The sequence below is a fragment of the Chroicocephalus ridibundus genome, chromosome 2 (genome assembly GCF_963924245.1).
Source record: "Chroicocephalus ridibundus chromosome 2, bChrRid1.1, whole genome shotgun sequence".
NCBI lineage: Eukaryota > Metazoa > Chordata > Aves > Charadriiformes > Laridae > Chroicocephalus > Chroicocephalus ridibundus.
The window spans coordinates 123473279-123494536 of NC_086285.1; the positions used below are offsets into that span (position 1 = coordinate 123473279).

Genomic DNA, 21258 nt, shown 5'->3' on the forward strand with positions numbered 1-21258 from the left:
ATGAGTTCTTGATCTGGTTTGCAGCACGACCCACAGACACGTCAGGATGGGATGGGGGGTGGACCACAGGGAGAGGGGACTGTGAAGCCAGAGCTTGCTTTTCTGTGTTGCTTTAGACAAGTTACCATCCTCTCTACCTTCATTTCTCATTTCATGAGATAAAAGGAGAAATACTTTAATTATAGCAGGAGTTATAAGACACCTGTTTATTTAAACTGTTGGGTGAGCTTTTTAATTTTTGTGCAATGCTCTAAAATCTTCAAGGAAAAGCTACTATTAAAGAACTAGGTATTGCTTTCAGCTGGCTTACCACCTGCATCTTTAGATGTTGATGCAGTAACAGGTTTAATTTTATAAAACACCTTTTTCAGTAGAGGAGAGATCTTACACTCTTAGACACAGAGCTACCCTTGCTGGGTTCCCAGTCATCATCTCAGTAGCTCATTCTTGTTCTGAGGACTGAAGCTACGTGCTTAGAAAAATGTTCAATTGGTTCAGCAAATCTCTCAGTTTAGCAGCGGTTCAGAGATGTCACTGATGTTCTCCTTTCTGTTTTGACTCTACACTAAGCATGGTTGTGCTCTTAAAATCTGTAGGAATAGCTTAAAACGAACTCTTGTTCCCAGATTTTCTGTGGCTTATCAGTTACAGTGGAGCAGTAACACTGATGAGCAAAAAAAAAATGTAATTGTTTAATAGCATAAGATACACGATTTTGGAGTTAAATTGTCCATTACCTTCTTAAAACATTGTTGCAAAGTGAATAGCTGCAAAACAAGATTATTGCACTTTGGAAATGCAGTTCCAGAGCTGCACTGCAGCATTTTTTATTACAGTGAGTTAAGTGAAAGCGTTGGAACTAGCAAGTGTTTTCAGTCCTAAATGTGAAAGTCCTTATTTCGGTTTAGCTTTACCTCAATTTCCTTACGCACTTTCTTTGTCTGATAGAGGCCAATACACCCATATACATCTACAAACAATCAACAAAGCGATGAACTGACTAAGACATTTCTCTTGAAGGCTGTGCAGGGAGGGATTGATATCACTGAGACTCACCGATATTGACAGGCTCGCGGAGCCATCTAAATGTTTAATTAGTAAAACATGAAACTTTATGCTTAACGTTTGGCACTAACATCTGCAGTGTGTGTTTCAGTAGACTTTAGTTGAAAATAGGCGTTTTAGATTTGTGTGGTTGATTTCAACAGGGAGGAAAGAGTTGGCAGAGTGTCTGGGTGATTAAGACTTGCTGTGTGAATAATACGTAGCAGAGTTAATAGTTTGATAAAGGTGGAGTTAAAATGGGCTCTTAAATACTAAAATATGACTTACGTTGTACTCACGGTAACTTTCCCTTTGATGTATCCGGCTGAAGAATTAGACTTAACCCTGTCTTTGTGACTTACCTGCTCGCTACGCTGAGCGGGCTCAAAAGCGAACACTGCCATGAGTGCAAGGCAGGCCATGGGAAAAGCATTGTGTTTTGGTTTGTACCTGCATATCTTCCTCAACATTTATTTCTGTGAAAACTGCCATTTCAACAATGAGATTGTCTGAACACATACTGCCAATCGCTTTTTTTCTTTGCTTTGTTGTAATGGCATGAACCTAAGTAGTTCCCCCTCAGTTCAAGAATCAGCTACCCTTGAGTTGAACAGTCAGTGAGAATCTGGAGCCAACCTCTAGGTAAAACAGGCAGCTGTTATTTTCTTCACAACTTTTAAGTTTCAGTCATACAAATATAGTAGGATCGAAAATGAAGAGAAATTGCAGAAACAGTCTTAATGCAAATCCTGAACTTCTGATTTTTGTCAGATGAAAAAGCAAATAAATCTCTAGTTCGTGGTATTTGGTAGCATTCCCGAAAGGAGGCAAGGAAAGGTCCTATTCTAGGTAACTAAATAAGGTCCAAAATGTAATAAACCAAGCACTCTTCTATTTGTCGTCAGCCGGCACGGGGCTTCTCTGTGTTAAAAATTTGGGTTTCTTTTTTGCGTTGGAGCAGCTAAACTCTGATGCGACCTCTCTGTTTGACTTCCCGTGGTTGTAAGAGAGGCAGCACAGTGGTGGGACCTGGGGCTGAATTAAGGCAAAGCACCCTTACCTGTATGGTGTATAGCCATACTAGTATAAAAATCTCTAAAGATAGCTATGCCTCAAAGACTTTGATTTTATTGCATTGTATTCATCTTGTTTTGTAAAGTAGTAATTTCGAGGCTGATCTACGTTTTGCTTTTAAAGTAAAACTAAATTATTTTGGTTTTGTTTCTCAGGCACCAAATAACTCAAACCTAAATCTTGCCAGCATAACTGATTAACCTTGTAATAGCATCTTTGAGATATTAATGTACGCACTACCTTATCTTGTGCTTTATCTGACCTTTATCTGTTGATTTTAATATCCTTTGTGGTTGCTAGTGACGCGTTTTTTGTTGTAGACAGTGACGGATTTTGGCTCCTGTTTTTTTCTCTGATTTATCCCCATTCACTCTGTTCTGTCCTCTCAAAGAAATAATTGCATTGAGCAGAAAAAAACAAGATGATAAACCGTAGCCCAGAAGCAAGAAGTCATGTCTGCTTGAAGTGTTCAGAAAGCATGCTGTGAGCTGCATGTACAGTTATCACCCTAATGTGGATTGACAGTGAAAAAAGCTGACAAATTAATTGCTCATCCTGAACAAATGCAGAAGAACCTTTTTTACCCCTTTCCAGCATAATTTACATCTCTATGACTTATGTAAAGTCTTGATATAGGGTAAAGTTTAGCCATTGCAGATGCTTACAGCATGAAATCCTCTTGCAAGGCTTGAGTGCTTGTGGTTCATATCACTAAACCACTAGAAAACTAATCAGAGAATTAAAAAAAAAAAACATGGGGAGGGGGGAAGAGTATGAGTTTTTGTTGTTCTAATGCATTACATTGGCTCAGCAGGATCAAGCATATCCTAGAGTAGCAGAGGGGCAAAAGGCAGAAAGGAAGTGAGGCGACGGGTTTGAGCTGCAGCGAGTCTGTCTGTGGTGCGGATCGTCACTCGCTGCTGCCTGCTCTGCGGGTGGCAGACGCCCGCTCACGCCTGCCGTCTTGATGGAGATCGTTGCCCCATGCCAGCAGACAGTGGAGATGAATGTGTGAAAAGTCCTTCATGTACATTAGTGTGAAATCTGAGAGCTGAGTGGAAACTGATGATTTAAAGTAGTTTATGCTAACCTGGCTGGCTTTGCACTGAAAGGATTAGAGCTCTGCGATAGGGGTGGTAAAGTCCTGGCAGTACCCAGTGCTGACCAGGGGTAGGGTGAGGGGTAGGTATCCTGTTCAGCCACTGCAGTTGGGTCTAGAAGAGCATGAATGGTTACAGCACACCGTATGCTCATGGATGTATTAAGTTCTTGGCTGTATGGCCATGGCTTTAACCTCACCATATCTGCTGTGCTGTTCACTTCTTCAGAGTCACTTGTGCTTTTTCTGCACGGGGCTGCGGTAAGCGCTAATGTTATTCCTGTTTGTGCAACCATTTGTCAGTTTAGCTCCCACAGTTTGGAGATTCGTAGGAGAACGTAGTGTGTAATTCTTTGGTGTGATACGATGCTGGTTTCTCAGTGGGTGTTTTCCTTGATGTGTGACATCTGATTTGGCTTTCAGGGACATGAAAAAACCTGTGTGGTTTGTCTGTGAGTGATTTACTTCAATTTTCATGCAATTCTACTACAGTGTTCTCATGGTTGAAAAGTAAAAGAAAGCAGAAATAGTAACAGAGATCTCTTCTCTTAGCTGTGTGTCTCTATCCACAAAAGTAGGTGGATGAGAAGACCTCCCTCTTCCCAGCATCAAGGAGACAGAGATGCAGGAAGATCTCCCTCTTGGGCAAGCGGTACATTTAATTACAGGAGGCGGGGACCGGTTTGTAGTAAGGTTTCGTTACAATTTTTCACAACCCAGTGAAGCCTCCCGAGATGTAATGGTGGAGCTTGCAATGTTGAGAGCAGCTGATGCTGTGAGAACCTCTGCACATCTCACCTCTGCAAAATTCATCTCTCCTGCTTTGGCAGGGGGTTACTGCGTTACAGATTGCCTCTAAGGTGCGCTGGCCCTGCCCGAGCAGCATGGCTGGCAGCGTACAGCTCAAGGCAGCTGTGGTACGGCTGTGCAAGTATGGGCCCCTAATCCTTCTGTAGGAAACAGAAGAAAATTGGCATTTCTGGAGTGTATCTCCTCTCCTCTTAAGGACATCAAATGAACCTCATTCTGAAGTTGTTCGCTTCTGCTCATCAACTGTAAAGAGAGGCCAGGGGACCGGTTCATAAGGTTAGCTAGACAAATCGCAGTCTTAAATGTCTGAGAAATGTTTTAGGCTTGGAACGTCTCCAGCTATTTACTGATATCTTAGTGTCTAATGTAATACTTCACATTTCCCTGCAGACTGTGCCTCTGCTCATCCATGTGACATAGTATATTTTAAAGGTTTCATTTTATGAGTGTACTGTAGCTGAAGTGAGCAGCAAGCATTCTTACCATATACCTATTATATGTGCTGTATTTTATTTTGGATATACAAATAAATTACTATTTTTATAAGCAATCATTTTCTTTTTTGGCTCAAGTTACGTAGGCGAGCAAGGCTTCTAAGGTTGTGTTTGGAAAGACTGATGCTTTGTTTATATTACCTCTTTCTGTTTACAGATGCACCCAGATTTAAGGTGTTATAACTATAGAGAAAGAAAGGGCTAATTGTAATCCAAAAAACCCCGATAGGACAACTGTCATCTTGTACTGCTGACATGTAGTAGATGTGCTGCAGATCACTTTATCATATGAAATGTGAAAAGTGAGATTCCCATTAGCAAATTCTCCTTAGCACCCAGCCTGAAGAGTTGGCAAACTATAGAATAAACTTATTAACGTAAGCATTTTTGTTTGGATGCAATGATTATAATTTGTTCTCTTGAAGAATTACATTCATGTTACATCCTGCTCTTAGCAGAGCTCGTGGCAGTTGCAATTTGTCAAAATTTGCCTTCTTTATGAACTTTGGTTTTGCTGACAAATTAAAATCAAAATTAAAACAAGAAATTGAGTTTACACTCTTTTGCTGCCAGGATCCTTCCCCAAAGACGGTTAGTGTAAGCATAAAGTTCTCAGGAGAGACTCATATCCTCTTCTTTTATAGGAGGTGTTTTAATGAGCCACCTGAAGGCAGAGAGTAAGCAAAATTACTTCCTTTTTTCCATCAGGATTATCACTTAGGACAAGTGTTTTCAAACAAACATTAGAAGTCTCTTGCTATGTTTACAGTTTGGGAGGAGGGGATCCTCAGGTACTGCTTTTTCCATATGTAACTTTTATATCCAGTTTCTGTGAAAATCGTAGGGATATTTCCGTGGCATAAAACAAACACATAGGTATATGCCAGTAGATAGAATTGCTTTTATCAAATAATGTGTGCCCTGTAGCATCCTTAATCTGGCAGGAAGGAGCACTGAAAGTAAAACTGACTGAATTTGTTTTCAAGGTAAATAGGTGAGGTTAAGGGACATAGCAAGTGAATTTATCTATTTTATTTATTTACTTACTGTAAATTATACTGAACTAAATAGTAATAATTATTTCACAAAACTTTGAAGAATGTGCCAGCCTCTGCAATGTTTTCCGTATAGAGCATGAGGTACCGTGGCTGTGCATACCCACAGTCCTTGTCCTGCAGGTCTCCGCCTGACCTGTGTTTCCCATGCATGGGTTCCCTGTGCCTGTATCGGGATAGAGCTGAACGATGTCCTTTGACTGGGGAACCGGACAGTGCTCATCGGTCTCAATGTCGAAACCCTTTTTGTCATCCAAGGGTGACTCTGTGTTCTGTTCTTTCTGGAAGTGCCATCCCTTTCCCTGGCTCACAGGGGAAGAGCGTGAAAATTTCAGCGCTCGGGAGGATCCTGAGTGGGACCGTGAGCTCTCAGCCGCAGAGTCTGGTTTCGTGGCTGCGCCTGTTCAGCTGGCGCTTAATCATGACACTGTTAATCATAACTCTGCCTTTGAGATCCGGCACCACGGGGTGATGTTCGCTCGTTGTTGGAATACTGAGAAACAGCGAAACAGCTGGCAAGAATCTTTCTGGGAAGAAAGGAAAAAAAAAGGCAAGAACAAAACAAAAACAGAAGACAGCATTCAGTAGTCTGTATTTAGATGGATGATTTTATTATTTTTTTTTAATCTTCTCACCTGCAGTGTTCTCTGTACGCCTGAGTCTGTTATGGTAGCGAAAAGATATTATTACCCTTTCAGAAAGTGCAGCGTGCTTGATACAGTCCGAGCCTAGGTGCGATGGAAGCCTGTAAAAGCTCAGCCTCAGAGACGATGATACAGGTGAGCAGAGAGGCAAAGTGTTTGCTTAAAATTTTACCAGCCATTCATTCTGCTGCATGAATTACTGATTTTCAATATTCTTTTGCTGTGTTTTCTGGTCTAGCGTGGCCTTTTTTTCCTTCTCTATGCCTACTCAAAAAGTTGCAAGTGTTTTTGCCCCTCATGTGGATCCTGTTACTAAAATGCAACAGTGATCTCCAGAGGCTGCATTATCTAAATAGAAGTCGGACAAACTTGCGCATAAGCACTTATTTTGTAATGGACATGTAATTTTACCTCATGTTAAAAATTGCTTGATGGCTGTTAGGCCTGTTTTTTGGTGATTTAAGAACCCGAAAAGGGTAGCTTGGAAAAGGCCGTACAAATGACTGCTAAGCTGCCACAATTGTGTTTAGTGTGTGCCGGATACCCTCTGACAGCATGGAAGAGAAACTCCCTGGATGACTTCAGGAGGCTTTCTAAACTAACGTGTGCTCTCCTGATCAGACAAAGCCAGACATTCAGGGCGCCCTGTAAAGGCCCCCTACTTTCTGAAGTGAAAGGGGGAGGGTTTGGCTTAGGAGGGTTTACATTTACGGAGAGCTGTTGTGGGTGGTACGTATTTTGGTGCTCTCTATTGGGCAGACACTCTTGGGTTTATTAGGGTCTTGGAATTTTTTCAAACTCTTTTTGTTTTAACCTTTATAGAGTAGACTTTAATAAAAATGGCAGCGCCAGAACAAGTTTAGAATAAAATAAAGTGAAATCTGCTTGAATCTCAAGCCTTTCATGCATTCCGTGACAAGTTTATAAAATTAGGGATTTGTGTAGTCATATACATAGCCATACAAACATAGGTTTATTACTGTCAATACGTGATCAGTTGTGGTCGTGTTCTGTGGTAGCAGAAGGTATTATACTGAACAGTGTCCTGATGGGATGAGCTTGAGACAAACTAAAAATGCACATAATGCTTAACTGATTTTCATGATCTGCTTTTCTGTTAGGCTATGCCTTTATTGGCATAGAGGCAAAACGGGGCGGGTGTGATGAACAGACTAGCCCTATCAGGTGAGATAGTGGTTCTGTCTATCTGGGCACTCTATCTCCAGGAGTGCATATTGGTGGGGGAATAGAAGGACTGGGCAAACAGAGACAGATTCTTCCCTGGATTAACCTGCCAGCCTTCAGCAAACTTTAGTTCAAGGACTTCCAAGGGCAGAGGTTGCATTTCTGCACTTGGCAACATTTCTTTTAAAATACACTTAGGCAAGTTTTTATGGGAAGGACAGTAAGTTAAATTCACTTTAAAATGAGTGCTGCTGTAGTTGAATCAGGCTTTGAAATGAGATTCTGTAATGCTGTTTGCTCTATAGCTGGTTGCCCAAACAATATCTGAACGATGAAGTTGTGTTTAAAGAAGATTCTTTGTAAGATTTTCAGCCCACGTGTACATGTGGCCACAATGTAGAAAACAGATGTGAATGTTTTGGCAGATACTTAAAGAGGATGGTAGTGTAGGAATTTGGAGGACAACAATGATAAAGAAGAAATGGGAAGACAAGTGATCTGAGGGTAAGGTTCTCTATAGAAAAAAATAATATTCTCTCCCCAAATTTAGGACTCCGGTGGTTTTGCTCTGTATGTCATTATCACAGGTGTAAGGCTGAGGAAGGCAAGTCTCCCGTGCATGCCATTCTCCTTCTCAGCGCTTAGCCAGAGGGACTGCTAACAGCATTAGCCAAAGGCCGAGGGGTCTGACCCTCTCCTCTGAGACGGCAGCGCTGTTCTCTGGCGGGCGTCCCAGGGGTGCTGGAAAGCAACGCAGTCTGCACAATCTCTCTGCCTCTTGACCAGAGACAGTCAGGGTCATAGACGTGAATATTATCTTTGTGACGCTTCAAGCAAGCAAACAGATAATATTTTTTTTGAAAGGAATGTTGCATGCAGTCAGTTGAATGTAAAAATGCCGTATCAGATCTTTCAAGAGCTGTTCCCTTGAGGGGATGTTGCGCCAGCTCACCCGCCCCACCGGGGCAGGGGCAAGGCAGGGGAGGGAAAGGAGCGCGCACACATGTGTATGTACTTTTGTGTGTATGTGCACGCACATACTAGAGTCACAGAATGGCCTCTTTTCCCTTGATGACTCCCTTGTGTCTTCCCTCTGATGTTAACTAAGTCAGGGAGCTCCTCTTTTTTTCTGCATCATAGTCCAGGAATCATGCCCTGGACGTTTTTTCAGCTGAGCACTTTTACGTACAGGAAATGAGCCCAAAGACTCCTCTTCAAACAGCATTTGTACGAGACAGTTTTGCACTGATTTCAGGTATGCTTCTTTTCTTTTTTTTTTTTTTTGAAACAACCGATAAAGAGGAAAATACAGAACACAAGTAACTTTGCTTTAAAAACAGGTGCATAAATATGTGTTAAAATACAATATCCTAAATATATTTACTTGTACAACTTAAAGCAAGAATGCACTAGTGTTATTGCATTTATATACGTTTTTTCCACATCCTGTTCAGTGATGCAGTCAAGCAAGAGAATAATTTTGATTTAGGTCCATCTTGAATTGCAGATGAATATGAGAGTGAAGCTCTCTCCTCCCTTGCAGAGTGCCAGCACCTGGAGGAGCAGCGCAGGAAGGGCCTAGCCAGGTAGCTGCAGACCAGGGTGTGCTCCTTGGGAAAGGAGACTAAGAGAAGCTGGCTCTTGGCCTGGCTGAACAAGAAGAGGACACTCTTTTAAATAAAAAATAAAATAAATAGATAAGCAAGCAGGGAGGGTCTTGCCACCAAAGTGGGAAAAATGAAGAATTTCAGCTCACATAGGAATGAATATCAGCTGGCACAAACATATTTCTCTTTGGAGTTAGAAGATGGTTTCTTACCAATAGTATTTCAGTCATAGTGGGAGTAGTCAGGAGGAAAGGCAGATAGTTTTGCTGGAGCCTGATTGTTTTGTCAAAGATTTATTTCTCCTGGTTTTGCCTGTGATAGCACGTGACTCTACATAAAAGCAGGGGCCAGTTTGATCCTGTGTACGTATTGTAAAGCTTGGCATATTGTACAGTGATATTGTATTTGCTGTTATTTACTGAAGTACATACAGAGTGAAAAGTATAGAAAGGAAAAACAAAAAAAAAGCATGATGATTCCTTTATAAGAAGGCAGTCAGCAGTCCTTCTTTAGGTTCATATTTCTCAGGTTTTCAAATTTGGCTGCAAAATCCCTGCTTCTGAAACTTGGTATGCAGCTTCCAGGCCTGAGAATAGGGCTGACATCCTTTATTAAACAATATGCGATATGTTTAAGCCCCTGATCAGCTTACAGTTGTTTGCTTGGGAAACATGTGTGTAGAGGAGTTTTTTCACCTTTTATTGTATAAACATTTCTCTGTACTGGCTAATTGTTCTTGGAATGTCATTCTAACTTCACACTTCAGGGTTTTTTGCTTTGCCAGGGCCAAGATTTCCATGATGGCACACCTTCTCCCTTCTGTCTCTCTCACTGGTTTTCTCCAAAATCTGTATGTTTTCACAGGTGTTTTCCCACAACTTCAAAGGCTTTGTTTCTGCTCTTTTTGGCAGGAGAGGGCTGGGTGCAATAGTGAGATACCCACACTCCAAAATGCTCCTTTCTCTTGTAAGGGTGTTGCTTCTGCAGAGCTCTTTAGCTGAAGTGGGTTGTCCAAGAACCGTCCCTCCATGCATGACCGTATGTCACAACCTCATTGCTGCCAGGACTCTTCCCAGTTTCTAAACGTTATCAATGGCCCCCTGTTTTGGTGGGTGTGTTTGTATCAGGCTTGTAGAAGTTTTAGTATGTTTATAATAGTGCTTCAAGCAATTCTGTTTTCTTTGGTTCTCTAGGAAAATACAGAAAAAATTCTTCTGAGGTTTTATTTCTGTAATGATTTGCCTGGTATTTTCCCCCTTCTTTCAACTTGGCTTATAATTAGTTTCGAGGAGCTGTATTCATATGACTGTGCAACACAGAGAATTGTGGTAGGTAAACTTAGCTCATTGGGTTGGTAGATGTTGAAGATTTTAAAGAAATGTAGAAACAGAGATGTGTGTACTTTTTTTTTTTTTTAAATAGCAAGGACTTTCATCTTTCCAATATACCTCTGTATACCTATTGGAGCAGGTCCAGAGGAGGGCCACAAAGATGATCAGAGGGCTGGAGCACCTCTGCTATGAGGACAGGCTGAGAGAGTTGGGATTTTTCAGCCTGGAGAAGAGAAGGCTCCAGGGAGACCTTACAGCAGCCTTCCAGTACCTAAAGGGGGCCTACAGGAAAGCTGGGGAGGGGCTGTTTGCAAGGGCATGTAGCCATAGGACGAGGGGCAATGGTTTTAAACTAGAGCAGGGTAGGTTTAGATTAGACATTAGGAAGAAGTTCTTTACAATGAGGGTGGTGAGACACTGGCACAGGTTGCCCAGAGAGGTGGTGGAGGCCCCATCCCTGGAGACATTCAAGGCCAGGCTTGATGAGGCTCTGAGCAATCTGATCTAGTCGAAGATGTCCCTGCTTACTGCAGGAGGGTTGGACTAGATGACCATTAAAGGTCCCTTCCAACCCAACACGTTCTATGATTCTATAATCAGAAGAATACATAGAATAGTAAGTCTTACTAGAAATGGAATCAGAAACATCATGATGTCACTGTAGAAATTCATGGCGCAATTTTAGGTTGTAATTTCAGTCTCCCAAATCAAAAATATGTAGCAGAAGTGGAAAAATATCAGGGAAGAGTGACAAGGAGAGGCGTGGAGCAGCTTCCCTATGAGAAATGACTAAGATGACTAGGGCTTTTCACCTTGAAAAAGCGGTGGCTGGGAGAGGATGTGATAAAGGTTTGTATTAGGAAGTGCACGGAGAAGGATGGTTGTTCGCTGCCTCTTAAAAGCAAGAAGTGGGGTCAGTAATGTAACCACTAGGTGACAGATCAAAACAAATAAAAGGAAGTGGGTTCTCACATGAGTGTAATTAGCCTGTAGAGCACTGTGGATGCTGCAGGATGTTGTAAGTGTACAAATGGTAAAAAAGCAAGCATATAAGTTCCTGGAAGAAAAGTCTACCAAGGACTGTTAACTACAAAGTTATTACTTCTGCCTTAGGAAGTCCCTAAACTGAAAGTTCTTAGAAGTTATTAGAGAGTGTTCTGGAGAACTTTCACTAGATGCTTGCTTTTATTTTTGTAGTCTTCCTCAAACATCTGCTGTTTGCTGCTGTAAGCTAGAATATGAGGTAGATGGGCCTCTGATCTCATACCAGTACAGCCATTTTTGTTATCTCTAACATTCACCACAAGTTTTAATATGATGTCACTTTGCAGTTTGCTTGCTTCCCTTTTTTCACCTTTCAGAATCCCTCTGACATATCCCTGGACTTTCTGATGGCTCCAGCCATCCTCCTTCAGCCACCTCAAACCCTACGTGCAGTTTAGCACTGGGAGCAGAGAGCAGAAGTCATCTGAGTAATGAGCTCGTGGCCAGTCAGACACAAGTTGATATATGGGGTAAACACACAGATGGGAATTCTTTCATAACGTCTTGATTATGAAAAGAGAACCACGATATTTATATCTCCCTTGTTACTTGTAACACCCTCATACTGTGCGTGTGGGAGTGTTTTTATTTTGTTTTTAAAGCAACTTTCTTGTTTAATGCTTTATGGTGTGCAGTTTATTTTAATAATAGAACTTTACATCCTTTAAAAATTGTTTTCTGCCTGACGTGTTAGGTATTAAAAAAAATCTCAGCATCACTGTTGGAGTAGATTTTAGCAAGTTCTCTCAAAAGTATTACCCCAGTGAGCTCAAGAGACTGTTTTCGTGCCAGTTTGTGTGTAAGCGCAGCCTGTGGGAGGAATTTTATGTTTGGTGGTGCCAAAGGTTAAGCTTTGTCATGATAAATTGTGGTCCAGAATGCTAGAAATTTCAGGTGCTTTCTTCATAGCCAAAGCAAGTGGTTGGTGGGGAGCTCTGAGAAACTTCCCTGCTTTCCAGTCTTGGTAAAGCTTGGTATTACAGTAATTTTCTGGAGGTGGATGAGATTTGCTTTGATATCCATCTGCGCTTTCCTACATCAGAAGACCTGTACATCCTCTTCAGTTAGCACGCACCGCACCTCCCTGCAGAGGTGAGAGCACTGGGTGTGTGATATAATAGTGCATGATGTTAACCACAAGCTTTTTATAGCAGTGCTCTTCTTCAATGTGAAAATTTCCATGCAACTTTTTTTTGTGCTACAGGGTGTCACATTTCAAAAGGCAGTGCTATGGCAAGCCAGTGGTTAGTTTATATGATTACTTTGAAATTAGTAAAATGATAGAGTGATAAAAGTGTTGGCTTTGTGTACCGTAATTTCTTGCTGGAGTGATTTCTTAGGTTTACAAGTAATTTTGTTGAAAAATACAGTGTGCTGCCATAGAGAAGATTTTTCTTATTATTATCACTTGAGTTGTGTTACCAATTTCCTTAAGAGTTTGCTTTTTACTTAAGGTTGAGTGAAAAATGGTAACAGATTGGGTTGTAACAATATGTAAATTTAAAAGCTATGTATTATTTTCTTTGTGTGTTGTACTCATGGAAGGAGTCCTCAGACAAAATATTTTTCCAGTAGGATAACAAAACAAATATGTAGCTATTCACAAACAAAATGCATCATACTCTAAAAGTAGACATTTCAGACATAGCTTGAGTAGCTTTTTGTTGGTACATCTTCTGCAAAGCTGCTATTCTGAGGTGCTGATGCTACATTTCTTTGGAAACCTGACACAGTTTACAGTTGTGTATGTGACATGTATGACTCTGGACATTGGTCTAGATGGGTAATAGTATTTCTTCATGGAGAAAAGAGTACAATCAACGTTGAGAACTTGTTCCACAACAGTGTACTGCTTTGAATAAGATAATTTCAAAGAAAGAGATACCAGCTGATTTTTGTTTTCTGTCTTTGAGGTTGGGACAGGGGAAGAAGTTTTGCTTTATGAAAGTGTGATCTCACAAACACAGTATTCATACACATCGTTCAAGCGGTGGTAAATGATGCTGATGGAGGCTCATATGCGAGTGGTGAGATTACTCACTCATGGATGAAAATTCTGTGCTTGGGCAATGTCTAGGCAGGGCAGAAGGTAGATCTGTTCCAAATGGCTTTTTGATTTGGCTGACATATTGGGAAGGTAGTTATTGTCCTTGGGTGGTAGGTGAGCAGAGATCTATCTGGACCTGGGAAATTTGTTGGTTTTTTTTAGTTATTATCATTATTTCGGTGCTCAGACATTTCTTGGACATATTACAGTTTTTCACAGGTAAAACATTGCAAATGGGATTCAACCCCAAGTGAGAGGCAGCATAAGCAACTTCCTCCATATCAGATAAAATAAGTGATTCCTAGGAAGTTAGGGATGGGCCCTGTATGGTGTTCCTGTGGGGGATGATTCCTCATGCTTCTGGGCAGCAGTGTAAGGCTCTAGCATGCTCTTGTCCTGCATGTACTACTGTTGTTCTACTTGGTGGGCTTTAAACCTTCTTTATGCAGAAATCATTGTTCTGAGACTTGAAATTAGCCTGTTTCATAATTACAGTGCATGTTGTAGGTCACTGAAATGTTAAGAGCATTCAGTTAATGCGGTGTACTTTTCCAAAAAATGCTCTAGGCATTTAACACTTTGTGAAAGAAAAGAAAAAAAGGCCCAATAAAATACCCAGGGAGAGCAAACAAAAAAATATGTTCTCTAATTTAAAGTGATCCAGAGTCATCTTAAGTTCATGAACCAGCACCGCCGTTTGATGTCAGCAGAACTGAGCGGAAGCATGTGGTTTGTGAGCTTGCTGCTGCCATAGAGTCACAACTTCTCGCTGGCTGAGCCTGAGGATGGGCTGCGCGGGGCAGACCGCACTGCAAACCTGCCGACTATTCGGCAGCAGGATGAAGACCTGCCTCAAGTTGAAACTTCGTCTACTTTACACTGTGCCGTGCTGTACGTTTCTGCAGTGTTTCCTACTCGAATGCTGATAGACCACGATTAACGGAGACGTAGGCAAGGACATCTCCTGTTTCTACTCTGCCAGATAGCCATTTCATCATAGGAGGGAGGAAGAGAAAAAGCAAGCTACGTCCTTGGAGAGAGAAGCAAGCTGCTGCTGGAAAACAAAAAAAATAACATTATTGCCTCATGTTCCTTTAGCATGTGACCAGTTACGGCAATTGCTGGTTGTCTGCATACCAGGAAAAAAAATGCCCTGTAGTATAAAAAGTTCACAGTCTCTACTTCAGGTCATTACAAATGACCTTTCCTCTAAAGGCAGTTATTAAGGAAGTTGACTACTAATCCAACATTTAAATATTCTTTGCTGAGCAAGAAGAAAATCAGAAAAGTACAAGAGAGGGTTGGGATTTTTAAAGTCTGTAGTGAATTTTATTTTCTTTCTGTTGTCTGTGTGTGATTTGCTGAATGAGATGCTGTCTCATTCTTTGAAAATAAGCTTTTAAATATAATGAAGCAGATAGAAAAGAAGACATTTAGGAGAGGTCACAGAAGACTTAAAATACCCATTTAACACTTTATCTGTTAAGAGGATGCCACAGGCTGTACTCTGTATCTGACTGAGTAGGGCTGCTTCTGGCTGTAGAGAGTCTGCAGCTGAAAGAGATACAGAAGGTTGAGGTGATCGGTTATGATGTCTCAGGCACCGGGGCAACACATGCAGCTCAGGGACGCAGGGATTGCTGGGGAAAGTGATTTTTTTTCCCCCCAGCTGTTCCAGCTTGGTAGGCTTTCTTTGCACCAGTCTGTATCTTTCAAGCAGACAAAAAGAATTAAGGGGTGGATGTGCGTTTCTAACATGGTTGCCTTTATTGCAAAGAGAACAGTATGAGTAATATACAATGGCAATGCAGAGTTTTTTGCCATGTCTGCAGAATTCCCATTCCTGCAGAGCTTGTTTGAGCTGAGCAATACTAGGAAGAATTTCTGGAAAAGGACAGAGTTTTCATTCCATTCATTCATATTATATTAATAATTCTATTCTTCATATTGAAGAATATATATCTATAATTTGGGAATAATATATATAATAGAATATATCTTTATTATATATTAGATAGAATATATGTTATATATATTACATATATGCATATATAAATATAGAATATTTCCATTTAGCCATCCACCTGTACACAAAATAGTGAGCTTTATTACAAACTTATTTCTTGTTTCTTTCATTTCATTGGTTATTATTTCTATTTATTGCTGGTCCTTTTCATTTCCTATTGTGAGGAATGTGTCCGTTGAGAAAGAGGGAAGATTTAAGTAGACTGCTATGTTTATTCCTCTGACCTAACTGAAGAGTTGCTGCTAAGTCTGTGGATACCTATGCAGGTCTAAAACAAATGATTCCTGAAGGAGAGTGCATTTGGTGAACTAGTTGCAGCTAAGAAATCGGGGGCTTCTCCTGACAGTATATGTATGTCCCTTTTTTGCTTTGTGGAAATGCCGCATAGCCATTAATTTACGCATTACCCATGTCAAGACATGATGAAAACTCAGCCGAGAAGGCTCTTGGTGGTTATAAACGTAGTCCAGGCATAGCAAAACCACGGTACATGTAATTTGGGTATCAGTAAAACCGACCTGCCTCAAAAAAAAAAAGCTGATCACATATCTGCACAGGAAAATAAAAATAAAACCATAAACCTCAGAGTTCCTGCGAATGATTTGCTACTAACGTCAGTATTTTTTTAGAGAATGAGATGATTTAGATCAAGCAAACATTCTTCTGACATTAGTGACGTAACAGTCTCGTGTTCAGAGAGATTTCCTGTTTACTTTGGGTCTGAACGCAGACGTCTCAAGAAAGTAGGTGCTAAAATTTTCATTCCACATCTGCATATAAAGACAACCCAAACTTCTGAGGTCGGTAGCAGACAGTATATATTTTTGTCCTTTAGAAAAAAAGGGGTAGTGACAGTTTAAAAATCTCAGAAAATCAGAGTTGTCTTGGTTTGCTGACCAAGCTAATTCCTCAGTTTTAATCCTGTAATGCAGAAAATTGTCAGGCAGTGTCAGTTTGGCAGTCTTGTGAGCTACTGTCATGCTCTGCCTAACCGAGACTTTTGTTAGCAAATTCACCTGGAGTCAAGGGACTCAGCGTCCCTTAGGGATGAACTACTGCTCACTTAGATCTGAAGAGCTCACAGACGGCAGTAAGGCATCGTGGTGAAGTTCAGTACTTCATTTTATGCTGCAACATTTCGCGAATTTTCTGTTTCAAATCGTAACTTCCCTGAGTGTTCACAGATAGAAGCAATATATCTTTTTTATAATTTCTGTGTATGAGTCATAGTTTTAAGTTGCAAGCTTAGTTTTAAATGTGTACTTTTTTTCTAAAAGGCAGAGATCATCTTCCTAATTATTTTCCTAATAGAGAAAACGCAGAGATTATTTTCCTAATTATAAAAAACTGGGGATTATATTTAATAACCTGCTGCAACTCTTCCTATTCTTCTGAAACTATGTATGCATTAATTTCCATTTAGCTATCCATTCTGTAGAGAATGAAGGAGTCTCTTATAAAACAGACCATGGTCAAGATATTGTATGGACTGAGATCAGAAATTAGTATGGACTGAGATTAGAGATAAGTATTTTTGAGTGGGGTTTGTTTCGGTTTGGTTTGTTTTTTTAACTTTGTACCGTTGCATAGTGACAAATAATGTCATAGATGTGAAAACTTGCTTCATCTCCATAATATGACTGTTGAACAGTCTGAAGACTGAAGTCCTGAAGTTACTTCTGAACTTAGGTCAGCTTAGATTTGCTGCCAAGGCAGGGGGCCTTGTTTTACTCCTAAGCGATACAAATCTAATAGTAGAAAAACACAGCCTGCAATAAAATCATTAAGTGAATTTTGTTTCTGTTTTGATGGTCTCAAGAAAATGAGATTACTGATTGTTTTTGTTAGCTGACTTCATTAGATTTTTATCCTGTGAGTATAAAAAGTGTATTTCTAAATGTATGATTGTGATACTAACATATGAAATAATCCCAAAGTTGATACATGCTTTGGCATTAATTTACTGTGTATTTAGAGATTCTGCAACCATTACCGTAATCTAATAGGCAAGAAATCCCTGCATGTGAAGCTGTTTTGGAACTTATATTGTCTCTGGAAACCAAAACTGGGTCTTGGAGAGCACATTTATGACATCATCAAACATACAGGCAAAATAATACGTGGCATAGCGTAGGAAAAGCATAAGACTTCGCTTTTAGAAAAAGAGAGGAGAAAGTGGAAGGAACAGCTTGTGGCTGGCTGCAGTAGGAATGAATTTGGGTCAGTGCAAAGCACTCATGGGCAAGGGACGTCCCTATCTGCAAGAGCCAGGCTGCATCCAGCAGAGCCAGCGTCTGAATTAACACAGAGCAGGATTAATAATGTTTCATTCATGGCTTTTACCTCGGTATCCGTATGCAGGGATTCCTTATGCTCTTGGTTCTGCGCTGACAACGCGGAGACACCAAGTAGTGTTTGTGTGAAGCCAGATGGGGTTCCAGGTGGGGTTCACAGGAGCCATCAGCTCAGCTGGCTTCCAGGTGTAAGTTGTCGTGTAAGTTGTCCCTGGGTACAGTGGAGTTCCACTTGCCCAGAGCTCTGCCTGAGCTAACAGGCTGATCCAAGGTGAATGTACCTATGGTGTGATTTATTTGCAATTTGGATGATACACCTTTGGGTGTTTTAGTGGTAACTATAGAAAAAAGGGAGAGAAATACAACATAACACATGTTTTAAAATAGTGCTTATCGGTAGTTTGGCTTGTAATGGATTTGATGACACTTAAATTATTTTTTTCCAGGCAAAAACTGCTTCTCAAAAATGCAGATGTTCCTGTTATTATGAACACATATTTTAGTCAGAAGGTGCTACTCAGTGAACATTCAGAAACAACAGAGAAGACATACGGTCTTACGAAGATGCTTATTAGGAAGAACATTATATCTTTGGCACAGACGTTCAGACTAGATGACCTTAATGCTGAGTTGTGCCAGGAATCTTCAGATAATCAGGTAAGGTTCATTTGGTTCACAGTTTAGCACCTGGTAAGAAGTTGTTGAACAGATGTTTGGAAATCATAACAAAACCAAAAATTCTAAATTACTGACCTGCTCAGTTTCCACTTTCATTTAGCCAAGGCGGAATAATATGCAGTGTTTATTTTAATAATATTTTCTTAGCGGAGGCTTTTGGCCCATCCAAACGCTGAACTGCTGTGAGGTTATTTTGCTGAAGTCTCACTACTGTGCTAAATAGTAGTTGTAGCTTGGTTTTTCATTGATTGTTCTCTTATTCTTTATAGCTGAATAGCTAAGCTTTATTTGAAATAAAATCTGTTTTCTGCTAACTCGCTCAAGATATTTTAAATAAACATTCCCTTTCCCCACTCCTATTTCTTAACTCATTTCCTAATTGATCCTATCCTTTCTTTAAAGCATCAGTTGGTAACACCACCCCCCTTCCCGTCCCTTCAATTTGTTTTCTTTCCTATTTTGACTTTGTTTATATTAAAATGACTACTGACTGTGCATATCTCTAGCCGTGGGTGTACAAGCTGAGGTATTTTAAGGGATCTGGTTTTCTATTAGTCTGTGCCAGCACTTTCTGAAAGTAAGGCTCTTATAAAGGCTTTATCTTAGCCACCCAAAATCATTCTTAATACTTAATTTTTGAGAATTTTGGCCCTACAAGTTTGATGAACAACACCAAGTGTCAACATTTTTTATTTGTCTTATATATAATTCCCATTATAGGCCTGGGAATGAAAAAGTTACATAAATCAAATCCTAATCTCCTTTCTTGCTTCAACTCTACCTTGTTAAAGGCTTCTGCTGTGGAAATCCAAAATCCAGAACACTTCACTTGTTCCCTTCATGGTTCCTAACAAACAAAACCACTTCATTTAAAACTCAGCAGACAAGTTTTATTGCAATCTCTTTGTAGACAAAGGGTAGTGTCGTACCCCAATTTTCTTTCTCTATTGGTGGATAGTACTTATGGCACAGTCAGTAATACTCTGAAAATCTTTCTTGGCACACAGTTTTTATAAAAACAGCTTTTATTCTGAAAGTAGAAATTTGGCTCGTGCTGGGAAGGAGCCTATATATATATAGACCATGTTAGTCTATACTTGCATACAACTTTTACTAAGAGGGATTTATTTTAAAATTAAAATTACTGAAATTAATCATTTAGATTAAGGCAAAATGTAGCATTATTTTATTCATAACATTTATTTTGAAAGTTTGGAACATTTTATTCATAAAATATGTTTTGGGAGTAATGAAATAATATTTTATTATTTTAATAATATATATTAATTATGTAATTATATATAAAAATAATATAATTAATTATGTAATAATAATATTAATTATTATTACAAACCTTAATTTAAAGTTTGTACTTTTAAAGTGTTATACTTTTCATTAATCATCTCGTTCTTTTACACTGAAATATTTTACATTGAAATGTGTAAGTCTGAAAACTAACACTGTTCTGTGAAACTAGTCACCTGTTCATTTTAAACTTAATCTGAAAGTTCGGAAGCATTCAAGATGGATTTTACCCCTTTTTTTAAAAGAGGAAGGAACAGAACATCAAAGAACTAAAAATGAAACTCAGTTCCAGGGGAAGAATCAGAAGTACTAATATCAATTCTGTTTTCCTGCCAATGTCAGCCTCATCTCTCTTGGATTGAGTTAGCTCAGTCCAGAGCACCAGGGAAATACAGGAGAGCGCTGTGGGCACAACTCTCTTGAGTGTTCATTAAAAATCCACAATAAATACTGGCCACTAGTCTGTGAGTTAGTTTAAGTGCAGTAAGTATTTTGAAATTGGTTTTGCACTACTTGCAGTGATTTTTTATGCTGAAGTTTTACTCTCTAGCACTAGACAGTTTCAAGGTCCCCTGAAATGTTTCTATTAATGGGTTTTCCTTTACCAGGTTGCTTGTGCTCCACAAATCCATAACAACTGTGATTCAAAAGAGCGGGGTGCTGTTAATGATTCTCTGCTTGAAATGGTGGAAAGCCAGGGAGCAGCGGGATGGGGAGAAGCGCAGGTACGAGTTGTTATCCAAAGGGTATACTGTTTGCCTGCAAGAGAAGGTTACAGAAGCCACATTCAAGGAAACAAGCCTCTTTGTGCAACACCCATCATAAATTCAGATCCACCAAACGCTAGGTGAGTAATAAGATGCATGGAAATTTTCCTGTTGAGGCCGTGATGTATGAGAAACCAAAGAGAAGGAGTTCGGAAATGTCATTCTTAGTTGTCAGCTTGCGGGGAATAAGCACGCTCAGCAAGGCACAGGGCTCTTGATAGAAGTGGTGTAGTATTTTAGTAAGTGTAGTATGACATAATAGTAGTCCTGCCCAGAGGAGGGAAGGATCTGTCTATAGTTCATGTGTTGCCTCAACAGATGACAGGAAGACTGAAAATGAATTAACGGGAAGTTAATTTAAAACCAGTGATGATTATCAACATCTTATACTGTTCCTTGAGTTTCACAGAATAACTGTTAGTTCCCATTTACCTATTTCAGTCTCCAGTATGCTCTGCTAGTAAGTTATGCTCATAGAGTGGTCTTTTTAAACAAAAGAGAAATAACGTAGACAGATGGAGAAATGAACGGCTTTTCTGAAATGTGGATTTCACACAGGTGCCATTAGAGAAACAGATGTATGCATGCAAACTTACCTTGTGAAGCCAGTGGAAAAAACTCCTGTTGACTTCTGGAAATCTGGAGGTCACAGCAGTTCAGCTCCTCTGCAGTAGAAAATGATCTGGTGTCAAAACATTAACACCAATGCAGAAATCTTATACGCAGACCCCTTGGAGCACACAGCTTTAGACCA

At 40.0% G+C, this 21258-nt stretch overlaps 1 protein-coding gene across 1 annotated transcript in view; it reads left to right on the forward strand.

Annotated features, from left to right (window-relative positions):
• Nucleotides 1-21258, forward strand: part of SPIDR (scaffold protein involved in DNA repair) — a 205297-nt gene that overhangs the window by 114144 nt on the left and 69895 nt on the right. Inside the window, exons 9-10 of the mRNA XM_063326835.1 lie at nucleotides 18201-18411; nucleotides 20346-20584. Coding sequence (XP_063182905.1) covers nucleotides 18201-18411; nucleotides 20346-20584 — 450 coding nt within the window. The remainder of the gene's footprint in view (nucleotides 1-18200; nucleotides 18412-20345; nucleotides 20585-21258) is intronic.